General features: G+C 29.3%; 1 protein-coding gene across 2 annotated transcripts; it reads left to right on the top strand.

Moving 5' to 3' along the window:
• Positions 1-1,653: 1,653 nt before the first annotated feature.
• Positions 1,654-7,952, top strand: LOC107479772 (J domain-containing protein required for chloroplast accumulation response 1). 2 transcript variants are annotated; one of them, XM_052258596.1, is made up of 6 exons: positions 1,654-2,244; positions 2,979-3,508; positions 3,612-3,670; positions 4,359-4,454; positions 4,571-4,747; positions 7,549-7,952. In XM_052258596.1, exons 1-6 carry the CDS (start codon positions 1,751-1,753, stop codon positions 7,588-7,590), a joined length of 1,398 nt encoding a protein of 465 aa, XP_052114556.1. In that variant the 5' UTR covers positions 1,654-1,750; the 3' UTR covers positions 7,591-7,952. The 2 variants fall into 2 exon arrangements, with proteins under 2 accessions (XP_052114556.1, XP_015955365.1); XM_016099879.3 differs by having other exon boundaries at positions 4,356-4,454.
• Positions 7,953-12,823: the final 4,871 nt, after the last annotated feature.

Genomic DNA, 12,823 nt, shown 5'->3' with positions numbered 1-12,823 from the left:
ATACCTGAAATCACAAAAAACACACAAACTCATAGTAAAGTCCAAAAATATGAATTTTGCATAAAAACTAATAAAAACATCCTTAAAAGTAGCTAGATCCTACTAAAAACTACCTAAAAACAATGCCAAAAAGCGTATAAATTTTCCGCTCATCAGCACTCAACCCTTAAAAGAACAATTTTCATATTATGAAAAACCAAACTCCAAACAAAATATTAGTCATCGAAAAAGAATGGTTTAAAAAAGATAGAAAAATACTGTATAAAACCATTTTCTCAAACACTTTTCATTATATTTCTATAAACCTACAAAAAACCAAAAAATTTTATAAATTCATATTAGTAGATACAAAATCTGTTGAACTAACCCATTAAAAAGATCTTAATACTAAATAACTTGTTTATTTAAAAATAAAAATTTTTAAAATACTATTTTTATAAGACTGGAAATTATCCCCTTATCAGTCTAAGAATTTTTCATTAAAATTTAAACCTCAGAGTTATACTTATTATGATTATCAAGAAGCATGGAATCATATATTATTATAATATTGATTATCGTTTCCAAATTGAAATTTAAAAATTAAAAGTAAGAAAAAAGTAAGAAAGAAGGATAATCCATAAATCTTTCTGATTTCAAATAAATTTGAAGATTGTCTCCTTCAAAAGTATCAACCATCCTTTTCCCCACCTGTCCTGTTGGCAACTTTATCTTTTGCCATATACATAAATTCACAGTATTTCCAACATTCTTCTTACTCCCCTATTTTATTTTTTCAAATGTACTTAAAAGTCATAAACCAAATGCAAGAGAAATAGATAATGAACCTTGTATGAATTCCTTACACTCCTAAATCCATACACAACTTCTCTACAACAAGCTGAAGGTAAAAGGTAACAGTACCACAACCACTTGGTAGCTTAGCTTCCCCACCCAAAAAGAAAATCACAAAAAGCATGATATAAAGAAAAGAGAAAACATAGCTTCCATGATTATGTCTGTGGGGACTTAGCTTCATCAATTCCAGCCCATGCATTTTCCAGATAAGCAAATCCAGCCGACTCCACCATTTCATATTATCCCCCACTAATCACATTTCCCTTCACTTGTCAGTTGTCACTACTAATCACTAATCACTAATCACTAAGCATTCATTGTCACAGAAAACAAAATTAATTATTCAGCGAACAAACAACAATAGTGACCAGATGCATAAAATAATTAACCCTGTTTCGCTTAGTTCATCAAATATCAAATATTTATTGTTTAAAGCACACTCTGTGCACAAATGTTTCTATTAATATAACATTTTTATTAAAACAAGGCTTGTTAACCTATTCCTTTAGAATTAATTGAGTTGAATAAATTGATAATTTATATGCGGAGTTCAATAAATTTTGGATATGGATGATAAAAAAAATTTAAGTGTGTCACAGAGTTAATTATTAAGAACTAATTGAATAATTAATTTTGCTTCAGGCTAAAATGGTCCAAAATTTTTTGATGAACAAAATGATTAAACTCAAAAATTTGAAAAAGGATAGGAAAAAACAAACGGAATTAAGCCAATCACAGGCTTCTTTCACATATCCCTTTCTTCTTTAATCATTTTGTTATTTAAATTTTATTCTTTGTTTTATGTTTTCCAAGTTTCAACACTTTATAAGGGCACAAGCTGAACTTTGCTTTTTTCCAGTGAAGAATTCTAGTCACTGAAGAGAAACAACTCACCGGAGAGCCCCGCCGGCAAATGGACGAGTCCTGGAGGATGAGGATGGGATTGACAGCGGGGACCCCTCGCCGGCGGTCCATGGAGGACCGTTCATCTTCTCGCACATGGCGGTCCATCTTCGCCAGCGACAGTGCCTCCGAGAGGGAAACGTTGGACCCCGAAGACTTCGCCGACGTCTTCGGCGGCCCGCCGAGGAGTCTACTTGCGTACAAGCTAGCAAAGACCAGTTCTTTCTATGAGGAGATTTTCCGGCCGTCGGAGTTCGCTTCTCAGGCGCGAGCGAAAGGCGGCAGGAGCTTGCCGGTGTTCCGCATTCCGGCGAAGAGCGACGCGTTTTACAGCGGCGTGTTTGTGTCGGACGATGAACGGAGGTCTAGGGATCGGTCCCGGTCGGAATCGATGGCGAAATCAAAGTCGAATTCGTCATCGGCCCTGAGTTCAGAGGACCTGAGCCCTCTCCGGCCGGCGATCGGCGATGATGTGGCATTGTCTTCTTTTGCTTCAAAGCTAAGGTTTTGGAAAGTGAATCCCGAATTCCTATCTAATCAATTGAGTAAATATCCAAATTGTCTTAAAAAATTTCAAATCAGGCACTTTGCTTTTCCAACAAATTTTGATTGTTTAGAAATGTTTGAAAATTAACAGATTGATGCTCCTTCATTTTTGAAGTAGACTAATTTGTTGTATCGATATTTTTTAATATAATGGTTTTATAATAAAATTTACATAGATTTATTTGTCTATCACATATATTGAAATTCGAATTGAAATTTATTAGGAACAAATTTAGTGTTTAACTAATTAATGACGGTTTGCAGAAGTTGTGCATTGTCAATTGTGCCCTTTGTGGCTAGCTAAATTTGCAGATGAATTTATACTTTCATATCTAGACACGGGTGGTAGCATCCACATATATCTAAAATAAATAAAGTAGCTGAAGTTGGAGATTATTTTAATAATGATATAGAGTTAGGGCCTGAATTTTGATATATGAATATGATGTATAAAAATAAATGTTAGTAGATTTTGATGTGATCAATTTGAAGACAAGTCTAATTCTTTGGAAAACATATTCTACGGATCTATAACTACGAGGTGGCCTATTTGACAATTTGACATTGACAATGCAAATTATTTATGCTTGATGGGTTTTGTTTTTGCTGAATTTTATTGAGATGCAATTATATACCCCAATATGGTGATCTATATTTGAAATCTGATATTGAAGATGGTTTGATTGTTTCAGGCCAATTAATGTCCCATGTAGATGGAACTCATGCACCATGATGCCTGAGGAACACCTTATTAAACAAGGGAAGCCATTCTTTCAATGCAATGGCCAATCATGTGAAGTTCAATATCAAGATATTGAATGCAAGGGGAATTTCAAGAGTTCCCAGTTTGGATTCTCAAGAAAAGTTTCCTCCCCAGAAACAATTAGTCTTGGATCTAATTCATGTCGAACCATGAAAGTGACTGACGACTTTGAACTCAGTTCCCCATTTTCGGCTGTCTCCGGACTCTCTCAAGAGCCTGATGCGAAATCTTTGGTTCATGATAATGTTCTTCCAGAATTAGTTATAGAGCCTGATGATGATGATGAAGTTATGAGCTCCTATGTCATAGAGGTTAACTCCAGCACCAGAGAGGAACATCGTGGATCAGAAGCCATTGATGAAGCAATTGCTTGGGCTAAAGAGAAGTTCCAATCAAGAAATTCTGATGAAGAATCATGTTGGAGAAACAACGGGAATGAACAATCTACTGTAGTAGAAGGTAATTGTCCTGACTACTAAAATGTCTCTTATAAATCTAATGCTTCATGCATGTAACAGACAAAAGACGACAATTCATATTTGTCTTTGATCCTGTAATCTAGGAAGTCATGCTGCAGGTAAATACCATAATGAAGGGTTCAGAATAGTCAAGTCTCCAAAGGTAATACAATTTATTTAAGAAGCATGATTGTACAAATTACTTGTATACCTACATCATATTAGTGAAACAAATTCTAGGATAGAGGAATACTAGAAGGCCAGCAGAATTTCTTGTGTTTAGCCAGCAGTTAGCCGTCATTGTTTAAAAGTCTGGGCTAAAAGTATGTTGTTGGATTACTAGACTAAAAGAATTAGGTTAGTGGCTAAAAGTGATAGCCAAGACCAATAAATTCTGATGGTCCTTGAGCATTTCTCATATTTGGCCTTAGTTGGGTTTTGAAACTGGAGAACAGTCACACTTCATTTCTTGGATTTGTGTCTACATAACAAGACCTTAGTAAACTGTTTTAATTTGAAGCCTGGAACTTTTATCTTTTAAAGGCAGAAACTAGGCAAAAAGTTTGACGACACTATTCCCATATTATGAAAAGATCATTTTCAAGATGATAGTGGCAACTGTTCAAGAAAAGAAGTGATACAAATTGTTCAACTGTGCATGATTTATGGCAATTAACGCAAATCTATAGTAAGCCAAATTTAAGGCCAAGAATAAAAATTGTAATTGGAAATGATTGCAAGTTTAAATGCATTCTAAATTCCATTCTTGAGATTATAATATTTCTTTCTTTTGATTTCTTTTATTATAAAATAAAGATTTGTATTGATTGCAATGCTTTTTTCTATAGAAGCTACACATAGAAACAGAGAAGTTGGATAGAGATGTAAGATTGTGGTCATGTGGCAAGGAAACTGACATCCGGCTACTGCTTTCAACACTACATCATGTAATTTCTGTTATTGATCTCTTATTGCTATGAATTGATTGAATTCTCTTTAGTTTTGTTCGCAGTTGACGCACATATGACAGGATCATGACAAGGTTGTATGTTTTCACTGCCAGATTCTATGGCAAGAGAGCGGCTGGTATGCCGTTCCCATTATGAGCCTAATACACAGCTCACAAGTGAAGAAGGCATATCAGAGAGCAAGATTGTGCCTCCATCCTGACAAACTTCAGCAAAGAGGAGCAACACTTCTACAAGAGTACATTGCTGAGAAGGCCTTCTCCATTTTGCAGGTATGTAAAATATATACTATTTTTGGATAAGTTTATTCCTGTACGAGATATTATTTATGTGTTTTCTCCTATCAGTTTAAGTTTTTGAAAAAAAGTGGTTTTATGATATAGTTTCATAATTTCTATGACTAGAAGGTCTCGGATTCGTCCTTCATTGAACCTCAAAAAGAATAAAATTTGGGTTAATAATCAAATTAGTCCCTAAAAAATGGCTCGTTTTACAAATTTGTCCTTGAAAGATTTTATTGATCAAATTAGTCATTCAAAGATTATAAATTAATCATTTTTGTCAACAATTAATGACATGGAATGTTAACTCACATCATACATGACACCTAGTATATTCAATTAGATGCTAAACAAATATATTTATGAAAATTTATCAATTTAGTGTCGTTAGTTATATTAAGATATATTAATATTAGGGTTTATATAATTGGAAAAATGGACTAAATTGATAGATTTTCATACACATATCAATTAATAACGTTTTGAGGAAATGACCAAATCAGTACTCGAAAGATTCAAACGCTGACATTTTGGTATCCCACTATTGTTATTAACAAAATGGTCCTTGAAAGATTTTAAAATTTGACAAGCGTACCCACGAGTTAGTCGGAGCACATGTCCGGCAAGCACAGTGCTAACATGGCCACTACGTTTTGATGACATGGCAAATACCCTCTCCCACCCTAATTCTTCCTTTCTTCCTTTCCAACGCACTTCTCCTTCTCCTTCCCCCTCCCCAACGCACTCCCCCCTTCCCCTTCCTTAATGCACTCTCCCTCCTCCCCAACCCTAATCCCTCATCCCCAATGCACTTCCCCCCTCTTCAATCCAATATTCCCCCTTCTGAACACTAATCCCCTTCCCTTACCCCTTTGAATTCTAATCCCCTTCCCAACATAGTGTCTTACACTCTCAACTCACTCTCCCCCAAAATAGCAGTGGAGCTCAACCTTCTCAGTCTTACAGAGCCAGTGTCATCGACACTGCACTGTCGCCATCTCGTCATCGGGTCTTGTACGTCCGCCAATGTCGTCTATCTCCTTCGTAGCATTGCGTTGTCTGTGCGCCTTTCACCATTGTCGCCTTCACTACTTGTATCTTCTTGCTGCTAGCCCCAGTCGCTGCCATGCCTCCTCTGTCTGGGTTCCATCTTGGCTCTATCGTGTCATGCCCCCTCTGTGTCTGGTGTTCTTCTTCTATTCTTGCTTTGGTGGTGTCTGTATTAAGTTTTATTTTATTTTGATTATTGTATATGAATTTGTTTGTTTTCTCTGAGTTTTATTGTTATTAATCTTTTTGAATGATAATTTAACCTAAAAATTTGGGACAATTCATGATTTGGGGCAACTCTATTGATGTTGAGGTGGTTGTTGCTGTGAATGGTGGTGTTGAGGGAGAGAAAGGGGAGTGTGCGTTGGGAAAGGAGGAGTGGTAAAGATTATTGTTGCTGTTGATATTAAGGCTATTGTTACTGCGAGTGGTGGGGTTGAGAGAGGGAGGCGTAGTGTGCGTTGGAGAGGGAGAGTGGTGGATGTTGTTGTTGCTGTTGATGTTAAAGTTGTTATTGCTGTGAATTGTGGTGTTGAGGGAGGAAGGGGAAGTGTACGTTAGGGAGGGGGTTGTGATGCGGCGGGAACTACGATGGGGGAGAAGTGTGCGTTGGGGATGGGGCTGCGACAGGGAGAGAGAGGGAAGGGGAGGGAGTGTGCGTTGGGGAGGGAACTTTGCGGGTGGTTTGCCAACTCACCAAAACACGGTGGCCACATCAGCATTGTGCTTGCTGGAAATTTGCACTGGGGAGCTCGGGGGCACGTTTATCAAATTTTAAAATCTTTTAAGGACCATTTTGTCAATAACAATAGTAAGGTACCAAAATGTCAGCGTTTGAATCTTTCGGATACTGATTTGGTCATTATCTCTAACGTTTTATATCATCAATCGTTGGCGGAAATTATTAATTGTGTGACAGAAGGACAAAAATGATTAATTTGTAATATTTGAAAGACTATTTTGATTGATAAAATTTTCCAAAGACGAATTTAGAACATGACCCATCTTTCAAGGACTAATTCGACAATTAACTCAATAAAATTTCTATATAAGGCAAAAAAAAAACAAAGAAAACTATACAAAACTCATACAAATCCAAAAAAGATTCTTGGTGAGGGACATGTATAAGATATAACCATCTATGTGCTTGTTTCTACTAGTTTAGGCTTTTGTGAGTATTAAACCACTCTTCCACCTTAGCTCATGACAACAATAAAGAAGTCTTGCGGCCCACAGATTCAGCCCAATTGAATGCAAAAATTCAGTTACAATTTTAGCCTTTATTATTTTATCTTATCTTTATTTGTTCTTATCTTATCTTTATTTGCTTTTATTTTTCACAGGCCAATGTTCTATATATATTTAGTTTTATCTTGATAATTTACAATTCAATCAATCAAGAAATACAAAGTACAACATTTTTCATCTTTTCTTTTCTTATTCTTTCATAGTTTTATTAGGGAGAAACGGTTTCATAATATTTCCTATTACTGGAATAGATGATCTCAAGGGAAAGTTTCACGCAATCTTGTCAGGTGTTGATTTTCACCATTGATTAAGAAGGTGAAAACCAAGTATGAGACCTTCAAAGACATCTATTACAATATTAAAATCAAATTAGAGTATGATGTCTTGAGAAGGTTTCAAAGAGATGATCTTTTTGCTTAATTTTTCTAAGAGGCAATAAAATATAGACTAGGATAAATATAAAATCGAAATTCATATCTTCTATGTTGGAACAGGTTGCATGGACTGCGTTCATTTCTCAAGATGTTTCTTTCTAACTCGGTTTAATTCTGGTTTAAAGCTCGGGGACAAACACCAAGCAAGATCGAATGATGGAAGTGTGTGTGGCCATGCAGCAAATACAGGTTTTAAGTACATGAAATTCGAAAATAGCATCTCCTCTCCTTTGTACAAATAGTTGACTGATGGATGTACCATTTCATTTTTGTTGTATCATAAGTTGTTTAATGCTTTTGTAGATACCAGATTTAAACCAGCCCAGCCTTTGGAGTATTAGAATTGTTAAATAAATATTGTAGAAATAGATAGGAGTGAAATAATTATGTGATTAAATTTAAAATTTTAACTCGATGTTATTGAATTTTGTAAATATATAGTAAATTAAGTTTTTAACTTTTTATTGCTTGTTTGGTTCTTGAAATAAATGGTTTTTACTTTTTTGCTGCTCAAATTAGGAGCTAATAATGCTGATTACATATGGAGATATGAATTCAATTACACGTGAACTCGTTGTATTAACATTAAACAGGGAGCTGTGGATCATAATTGAACAAAAATGTCTGGGAGATAATAGAAACTCAATCCCAAATAGTATAAGGTTATTTTATTTTTCATTCCTTAATTACCTAGCACAAAGAAACTATGGCAGGTAATTGGGTAGAGGGAAAAGGTGTCAAATATCAAGGCATGAGTATAAAACTGTTTTGTATTATGTTTTAATACATTATACATAGATAAATAGGTTATTTTGGAAGTAGTTAATAGGATCATATGTTTCGCTTTTTAGTATTTGACTTTTATATGATGAATGCTTCAATTTTTATGTGGTCGGTTTTATGAAATTTTTATTGTTTTTTATTTGTATGAGTTTTTTTCCTATTCTTTGTTTTACTTTATTTTTGTTTTGTAAAAATTTTTCATTTTTTATTTAGCTTTGTAAAATTTGTAATTGTAATTTTTATGTATTATGTTTATTATCAAAATTTTGTATAATATAAATTATGATTCCATTAAAAAGAAAAGTAAATAAAAAATTAAGCATAAGTAATAATAGAATCGTAAATAATGAAAATTTATAGTCTAAAATAATATTAAATTAAAGATTACTGAGAGTATTAAAAAAATTATAGAACATTTTTTTGTTTGAAATTATAAATTTGTAGTACTCTCTCATATTTTTATTTTTTATTGTTTATTATATTTATTTTATTTATATGATAAATATTTTTTATATTTTGTGTTCTGACTTTTTATGTAGTAGAAATAACTACATGCAGTAGAAATAATGGTATTCTTATACACTAATTTTGTATAAAATATTATTTTTTATGTATTTTATTGGTGTTTTATCTTTTAATTTAATATTTATCTACATTAACATATTAAACTATTAGTTTATTTATATATTTTTTATTTTTAATACAAAATGTATTTTGCTAATTTTTATATGTTATTTTTAATTTAGTAATATATAAATTTTACTATAAAATCAATTAATAAGATCTATTCAAATATCTAAATTAAAATGATAAGATAATATAAAAAATTATTTAAATTGATGTCTTTTTTTAGTAATTTTTTATCTAAAAGTGATTTTGAGTAGTGTAATCCAAACAATATTTATTTTATTATAATCCATTTTGATATAAAGATGGTCAAACATAAATCACGTTAACACAAACTTACTTTTTATCAAAATCAAGTTTGTAAAATCAATTTTTTGCAAACTTTCATTTGTAAACTTTAATCCAAACACACACTTAATTGGCACTGGATTTGATGGTCAACATTTGGACTATCTAATGGTCCCATAACAAAATATGTTTTTAAGTTTTTTAATAACGGCTAAATAGTTCTTATTTAATTTTAATTACAAATTAATCCTCTATTATTTAATTATACAATCTATTTTTATTTTATAAATTATTATTTTATCATTCATCTATCACTTCTATTCTATTATATAAAAATCGGATGTTTGCACTTAATGATGGAGCTGACGTGGCATGCTCCTGTTTCCCGATTTAATTATTTTAACTCATTCAATACAATTTATTACTATGACTTAATTATATCAGTTAATTGATTTGATTAGATATTTAAATATTAATATAATTTATTATAATATATATTACTTAATTAATTTTACTACATTAATTATAATTTGTTATATTAGTTAATTAATTTATTCATTTATAAAGTCTAAAATAAAATAATAATTTGTTGTTTATTCTAATTGAATTCATTAAATTTAATTATACATTATATACGAATTTATAATAATTTATAAATTACTCTAATTTTTAATATTTCAATAAAATAATTTGCAAATCACTTTATATTATATATGCATTAACAAAATATTATATATATTTTAATGTATTAATTAAATATTATATACGCACAGAAAAATAAATACAAAAGATGATTTATATAATATTGATAATATCATATTAGCACAGCGATTTTTTTTGTTTTGATATCATATAATATTGATAATGATAATATTATTATATAGTATTATATAAACTTTCTAATATTAGTATAGAAAATTAGAAAATTATTTTTTATGGCAATCATTCTCAGTGGAATAGTGTGTCCCTTATATAGTATTGATAATTGTTGCTTAATTTAAAGTAATTATATGTTGGTATCTTAAATTTATTTTCAATAATGACCTAAATAGACAAGATTTAGTTATTTTTTATTTTTTTTTATTTGTTTTATCTGTGTTACTTTATTTAATTTTAAGTATCGTCATATTTACAATTACCGCCAGTATGATATTTTATAAAATATGAAAATCAATTTTTTTTTATAATTTAAATATCAACGTTTGAGTTAATTTTAATTTAACTTTTTAAATTAATATTATCTTTCATTTAGATTTTAATTAATTTAAAATACAAAAATACTAATATATTTATTGTCTCTTTAAATAATAATAACTTTAATTTATTTATAGTCTTTTTTTCTTTTTATATTTTGTTTAGCAAAGATAATATATGGATTAGGATGGAATTAAAAAATACTCTATGTGATGCATGTTTGGCACTGATAAATTCATATGAAATAGAAAAGATGAAAACAGAAAGCTAAAGAACACTGAGTTGAATGGTGTAAACAGATTTATTGAAGCCAAGTGTCTTGGGTTCTCATGTCTCATCTCATTTTTCAAAGTTCAAACACATTTTAAATGTATGAATTTTAATTATATTTATTTTTTTCCTCTTCAATAAATACTACAATCTCTTTCTATTTTTGCTATAGGCTTGTCTTTTATTTAAAAAAACACACAAAAAATGTAAAAAAAATAAAAGATATTAAAATTGTTATTATATTTTAAAAAATTAAATGCTCTTTTAATTAAATATCTATGTAATTTTTATCTAGATAAATAAATTGTATTTTAATATATTGAGTGGTAAATATAAAAAAAATATATATAATAGATAAGTTAAAATAACGAATAATGAGATATCTATCTATTCTATTTATTCTATTATATAAAAATAATTAGATTTTTGCACTTAATGATAAAATTGACGCTTGCACTTAATGATAAAGTTGACATGACATGTTTCTTAGAATGTTTTCTGATTTATTTCTTTTAACTTATTAAATACAACTCATTACGGTGGATTAATTATATCAACTAATTGAGATATTTAAGTATCACACAATTTAATATTATATATATCAATTAATTGAATATAATTATTAGATTATAATTAGGATCAATTAGATCAATTAGCATTATTTAACATATCTAAATATTTATTATAGGATATTACGTCTTTATTATTTTGATTCTCTTAGCACCTATAAATACCCTTCTATATTGTATCATTTTACACAACTTGAATACAGACAAACCTTTTCTCTACTGCTCTCTCTTACCCTTTCTAATAATAATAAGTACAGTTTAATTTAGTTAGAAGTTCATTATTTTATAGTCTTCTATAAAATAATCTTTTTATCGCTTTGGATATTTTAACTCTTTTTTCTTTTTTTTTTCTCTTTACATGTAATTTTGTTGTGCATTAACTTTGTTTATTTAATGATGAAATATACTCATGTTAATTCTACCATATAATAGTTTGTTTTTCTCCTATGTATTTTGATTTGTATAGTTACTATTGATCTTACTGTTTTCGATCTTGCTGCTTTTGTTTTCTTGAATTGTTCTTTATTTTTTTATGACTTGATAATTAAAAAAAAGGCAAAGAACAGAAAAAAAGATGGCCAAAGACAAAGGTTAGAAGCCTAAAGCAGCAACATCATTCCTCAACATTATTATTAATATGACTTTATTATTTCTTTTCTAACATTCTTTAATACAAGGTTCGTTTCTTTTTCTTAATTATTATTAATACTTTTATTCTTTTCTTCTCTAATTATAAATCTCCTTATAATAATTTTTTGATCGGATATTTTTTTGGTCTAATAAATTTTTTTTCTCTATTTTTTGTCAAAAATAATTTATATTAGAAAAAAAGATAAAAATGAATTTTAAGATTCAAATTTAAATAAGATGTGCAAAGGATAACTATTGAATTCATTTGGTCGATTTAAACACTTTGTATTATCGTCATTGAAAATTTCAAATACTATTATAAAATTCTAAATATTTTTATTTTATTGTTCTTAAATTATATATTATACCGTATATTTGAAGAGTTTCATCTTTTTAAAAATAAAGTGTGACATTATATACTTTTTTAGATACAATAAATGAATAATAAGGTTAAAGTGAGTAACAAAATTGATTATAAATAAGATACAAATTTTTAGAATTTCTAGCACAATTAACAAATTTTTAGTTTCAAAATAATTGTTTACTCTATTTTTTATCTTTTATTTGATTTTTTTTATAATTTTTTCTTGATTTTTTTAATTAATTATGATTGTAATAACTCATCATAAATTTGTATTTTGTAAAAAATAAAATTATCAATCATAAAACACAGAAGACTTAACCAAAAAATTTAAAAAATATTGATTAATCACAAAATAAAAAATTATGAATGGTGCTTTAGTTATGTTGTAAAATACAAATTGGGACTATTTAAAATTAGTTTTTTACCATTAATGTTAACTTCAATCATAATAAGGTAAAAAGTAAAAATTATATATAATAATTTAATTTTATTATTTATACTACCAAAATTATTCTTTAATGTATTATATCCTATTTATTTTTATTCATTGATAATCTTTAGTTCTCTATTTTCAATAAAAATTTGAATTGATTAAATAGATTATTTTTCA

This window comes from Arachis duranensis, chromosome 3, assembly GCF_000817695.3.
Source record: "Arachis duranensis cultivar V14167 chromosome 3, aradu.V14167.gnm2.J7QH, whole genome shotgun sequence".
NCBI classification, from domain to species: domain Eukaryota; kingdom Viridiplantae; phylum Streptophyta; class Magnoliopsida; order Fabales; family Fabaceae; genus Arachis; species Arachis duranensis.
Note: the sequence above shows the minus strand (reverse complement) of the source record. Positions and strands in the feature narration are given on the sequence as shown.